This window comes from Lutra lutra, chromosome 9 (genome assembly GCF_902655055.1).
Source record: "Lutra lutra chromosome 9, mLutLut1.2, whole genome shotgun sequence".
Taxonomy (NCBI): Eukaryota; Metazoa; Chordata; class Mammalia; order Carnivora; family Mustelidae; genus Lutra; species Lutra lutra.
The window spans coordinates 95793515-95798670 of NC_062286.1; the positions used below are offsets into that span (position 1 = coordinate 95793515).

The following is a 5156-nucleotide window of genomic DNA, read 5'->3' on the forward strand; positions in this document are numbered from 1 at the left end:
AAAACCTGCAATAGCCCCAAACCCTGCAATCTGGGCTCACTAAGGTGTTGGTAGCTGGCCCAGGACAGATGATAAGCTGAACCCAGAAGCGGTAGCAAAAATAAAAAGGAAGTATATGGTTGCGGGGCTTCTAATTCTTATAGAAGAGCCCCTCAAGAAAGCAGAGAGCAGAGATCCTCCTGAAGTAAATTCCATGTGTCCCATTATTGATTCCTTTATTCCCCTCTCTCCTCCCGCCTCACCCCCACCTCCTGCCCTGTTTGTTTTAGTTACGAAATGCTGTGGGCACCTCGGTTGTGACTGCAAAGTAACCTTGAAACACGGCGTCCTGAATGTCAGAGACAAATAGCAGTCTTCCAACCGTCGACTGCAGCTGGCGGGGCCGTGCGCGCCCCGCGCTCGGCGATCGGACAGTGCTCTTGCCCGACAGCCACTCCCCTGCCTGTCGCGGGAGGCTGGGCTCGGAAGAGGAGAAAGCCGCGGCGGCCGGACTAGGCGCGCCCCGCACGCCTTCCGGAGCCGCTCTGGGTCTTAACTGTAACAGGGAGGGGCGTCCCAGGAGCAGCGGCAGGCGAGTTCAAGGTGTGTACACAGTTTTTCTAAATACGACAGCGCTTTGCAAATTGGCTCTGTCACCGTCTTGTCGTTTTGACAGGGAATGAGCACTGAGAGCGAAGAAACCTGGGATGAGTAAATGCGGCGTTTCTAAGGCTCTGCGCAGGGGCAACCGGTCGCTGAGGCCGGGCTTGCCCTCCGACAGGCGCACCAGGCGCCGGGCGCTATGGGACCTGGCGGGGGTGCAGAGCCTTGGGCCGCTACTGGGGTGGCTTCCTCCCACGTCCCTCCTCCCACCGGCACTCCCCGCGCGCGCGGGGGGGAATGGGGGCTGGAGCAGGGAGCTTGCGCGCCCACTCGCCCCGCTCGCCAGGTCTGGTACCGGTGCGGGGCGCGGCGGCAGTGGGGCGGGCGCCGGGCGCCGAGGGGCAGGTGCCGGGCGCCTGCCGAGGCTCCCTCTCACCTAGGTGTGAGCTGATTATTCAAATGGGCTGCCCCGGGTCTGGGGATTGGAGGCCCGCGCCAGCGCGCCGCGCTATATCACCAGCCGCCCACGTCACTGCGGCACTTGTCCGCTCCGCGGTCCACACCTCCTCCTCCTCTCCTCCTCCTCTTTCTCCACCTCCTCCTCCTCCTCTCCTCCTCCTCCTCCTCCCTCTCTCCACCCCCCCACCCGCCCCCGCGCCGCGCGCTTCCCGCCGCCTCCCGGCAGCTCGCACTGCCAACCTCGGCCTCCGCCCGGCAGCCCGCAAGCGCGGCGGCAGCTGCGGCGGGCGCTCCCTACAGCGGGGCTCGGGTCCGGGCCTCCTCCCTTCCTTGGCCCCCTCCTCCCGTGACTGACCCCTCCCGCCCGTTCCAACTACCGCCTCCGGCCGGCCAAGGGAAAGAGAGGGAGTGGAACGGGAGAGAGGGAGTGCGAGAGAGGGAGGGAGGGGACGGTGCCTTGGCTGACTTTTTTTTTTTTTTTTTAAGAGGGTGGGGGTGGGGGGTGATTGCTGGTCGTTTGTTGTGGCTGTTAAATTTTAAACTGCCATGCACTCGGCTTCCAGTATGCTGGGAGCGGTGAAGATGGAAGGGCACGAGCCGTCCGACTGGAGCAGCTACTATGCCGAGCCGGAGGTAGGCACTCGCCTTTTCCAGGGGGAAGTGGGGTGGTGGCGTTCGCACTGTTCCCTAATTCAGGACCGTTTCCCTCGCCCGCACCCGCCCCCCACCCCCAGCCGCTCTGGGCAGCCGCCTTTTCCACCCTCCTTCGACCCAAATGGGTCTCTTTTTTATACGACACACTGTTAGCCTTGAGATAATATTAACTTTGTGATCAAATATTGACTTGCGGCGCCTCCAAATCCTCTTCGTGGCCGAGCCACGCACTATCCTAACAGAGTTATGTTTGGCAGCGCGCGGCTGGGGAGGGGTGGGAGGTCGGCCGGCGAGGGGGTGGGGAGCTGGAGAGAAGGTGGGTAGGAGTTGGGGGCTGAGGTAGAGGCAGATTCAAAGACTAGAGACAAAGAGAAGGAAAGTTTGTGGCTACAAAGCCCAGCCGCGTGTTCCCGGTCTCCTCCCTGCCCCTCAACTCAGTGCCTCCAGCTGGCCCCAGACTCTGCGCAGGCACTGGGTTTTGGTTCCCCTGGGGCCAAGGATGGGGTCCCAAGAGGAAGGATGAACGGAGGAGCCTGGGACAATCTCCGCTTGAGGCCGCTGGGCGCCCGCCCTAGGCTGTGACCCACAGGTTGTTCACTAGGGTCGGAGGCGGCGACCGACGCCGCGGCGCGGCTTCGGTATGCTGGCCTGAGAGTTGAGGAAAGGAGATGCATTTGGGGTGCCTGATCTAGGGGTGCTCCGGGGGACCCTTGCTTTAGAATCTGAGCAAGGGGCAGAAGGGCTAGGATCCAGCCACATGCAAACAGCAGCAACCTGCTGGCCAACTCCTCCAGGGTGATCCCGGCTTTCTCCGGGTGAAACGGACTCGTTGTCCCGGGCCCAGGGGGCCGGCCGAGGGAAGGACTCCCCAGAGGCCTCCTCGGAGGCGGGGGCCTGGGCTAGCCCGGTCGGTGGGAGGTCAGGGCACACTCTAGTTTCGATGCTAACCCTGTGCGCCTCCCTCCCCGGGCTCTGTCCGCAGGGCTACTCCTCCGTGAGCAACATGAACGCCGGCCTGGGGATGAACGGTATGAACACTTACATGAGCATGTCCGCGGCCGCCATGGGCAGCGGCTCCGGCAACATGAGCGCCGGCTCCATGAACATGTCCTCGTACGTGGGCGCGGGCATGAGCCCGTCCCTGGCCGGCATGTCCCCCGGGGCGGGCGCCATGGCGAGCATGGGTGGCTCAGCCGGGGCGGCCGGTGTGGCGGGCATGGGGCCGCACCTGAGTCCCAGCCTCAGCCCGCTGGGGGGACAGGCGGCCGGGGCCATGGGCGGCCTGACCCCCTATGCCAACATGAACTCCATGAGCCCCATGTACGGGCAGGCGGGCCTGAGCCGCGCGCGCGACCCCAAGACGTACCGGCGCAGCTACACGCACGCCAAGCCGCCCTACTCTTACATCTCGCTCATCACCATGGCCATCCAGCAGAGCCCCAACAAGATGCTGACATTGAGCGAGATCTACCAGTGGATCATGGACCTCTTCCCCTTCTACCGGCAGAACCAGCAGCGCTGGCAGAACTCTATTCGCCACTCTCTGTCTTTCAACGACTGCTTCCTCAAGGTGCCCCGCTCTCCGGACAAGCCCGGCAAGGGCTCCTTCTGGACCCTGCACCCCGACTCGGGCAACATGTTCGAGAATGGCTGCTACTTGCGCCGCCAGAAGCGCTTCAAGTGTGAGAAGCAGCTGGCCCTGAAGGAAGCCTCAGGCGCCACGGGCAGTGGCAAGAAGGCCGCCGCTGGGGTGCAGGCCTCGCAGGGTCAACTAGGGGAAGCCGCCGGGCCGGCCTCTGAGACTCCAGCGGGCACCGAGTCGCCCCACTCGAGCGCCTCTCCGTGCCAGGAGCACAAGCGAGGGGCCCTGGGAGAGCTAAAGGGGACGCCGGCTGCGGCCCTGAGCCCCCCGGAGCCGGCGCCATCCCCGGGGCAGCAGCAGCAGGCTGCGGCCCACCTGCTTGGCCCTCCCCATCACCCGGGCCTGCCGCCGGAGGCTCACCTTAAGCCCGAGCACCACTACGCCTTCAACCACCCCTTCTCCATCAACAACCTCATGTCCTCGGAGCAGCAGCACCACCACAGCCACCACCACCACCAGCCCCACAAAATGGACCTCAAGGCCTATGAACAGGTGATGCACTACCCTGGCTACGGTTCCCCTATGCCGGGTAGCCTGGCCATGGGCCCGGTCACGAACAAAGCGGGCCTGGATGCCTCGCCACTGGCCGCAGACACCTCCTACTACCAGGGAGTGTACTCAAGGCCCATAATGAACTCCTCTTAAGAAGATGCTGGAGCCGGCTAGCTTGGGACAAGGACAAGAAAAAAGGAAGTGGGGTGGAGAGTTTGAGGAAGGGGTGCTGGAGAGATCCAAGGGAGAAGAAATCCATTACATCCTCACCCCCAGGACAGCAGCCTCCCCTTACCCTCAGCAGCTCTCCCTCCCAAACAGATGGGCCACACTGATATCTATTATTCTATATAAGGAGGGAAGGCAAAAAGAGAAATAGTCAAAACAAACAAACAGAAAAGAGGAAGAAAAGAGCAAAAAGCCTCTGGTTTCCACTACTGTGTAGACACCTGCTTCTTTAAGCATTTGCGAGTTCTGATTTTTTTGTTGTTGTTGTCTTTCTCCTCCATTGCTGCTGTTGCAAGGATGTCTTACTTTATTAAAAAATGAAAAACAAAAAAACAAAAACAAAAACCCACAAACTTTTGTGAGTGGTTCAGTGTAAAACCATGTAGTTTTAACAGAGAAGCAGAGTTGTACTATTGTTTAAAAAGGAAAAAAAAAAGATGTAAGGGTCTGTTGTAAATGACCAAGAAAAGAAAAAAAAATGCATTCCCATTCTTGACACGGTGAAATCCAGGTCTCGGGTCTGATTAATTTATGGTTTCTGCGTGTTTTATTTATGGCTTATAAATGTGTGTTCTGGCTGGAAGGGCCAGAGTTCCACAAATCTATATTAAAGTGTTATTGCCAGTTTTACCCCTTGAATCTTCAAGATTTTTTTTTCCTTTTGCCTGACTTGAAAAATAAACAGGTCCAGAAATTATTTAGAAGTGGGGGGAAGGGGATCCTGTCTGATTGGAGATTTCATTTTATTTTGGTGAAGGGGGGGCATGATAGTTGTTGTTTTAACATTTTATTATTAAAACTTTCAGACAAACTGAAGTACAACAGATTTTACAGAAAACACACATGTGCCCATTGCCCAGATCCAACAACTATTGTTTCACTATTCTTGTTATATCACATATCTGTCCAGCTATCTGCACCTCCATTGATTAATTCAGGTTATTTTTTCTAAATGCATTTCAAATGCGATCAAGCTCATTCAGCATGGTATGGCCATAGACCTAAATGCATTTCAAAGTAAATTTCAGACATCAGCACACCTACCCCTAAACACTTCAGCAAGCACATCATTAAATATAACTCAATATTATTTATGATT

General features: G+C 58.1%; 1 protein-coding gene across 2 annotated transcripts; it reads left to right on the forward strand.

Moving 5' to 3' along the window:
• The first annotated feature begins 363 nt into the window (after positions 1-363).
• Positions 364-4687, forward strand: FOXA2 (forkhead box A2). Of its 2 annotated transcripts, XM_047747050.1 has the most exons (3): positions 364-582; positions 1605-1674; positions 2678-4687. In XM_047747050.1, exons 2-3 carry the CDS (start codon positions 1606-1608, stop codon positions 3980-3982), a joined length of 1374 nt encoding a protein of 457 aa, XP_047603006.1. In that variant the 5' UTR covers positions 364-582; position 1605; the 3' UTR covers positions 3983-4687. The 2 variants fall into 2 exon arrangements, with proteins under 2 accessions (XP_047603006.1, XP_047603005.1); XM_047747049.1 differs by lacking the exon at positions 364-582 and having other exon boundaries at positions 1485-1674.
• Positions 4688-5156: the final 469 nt, after the last annotated feature.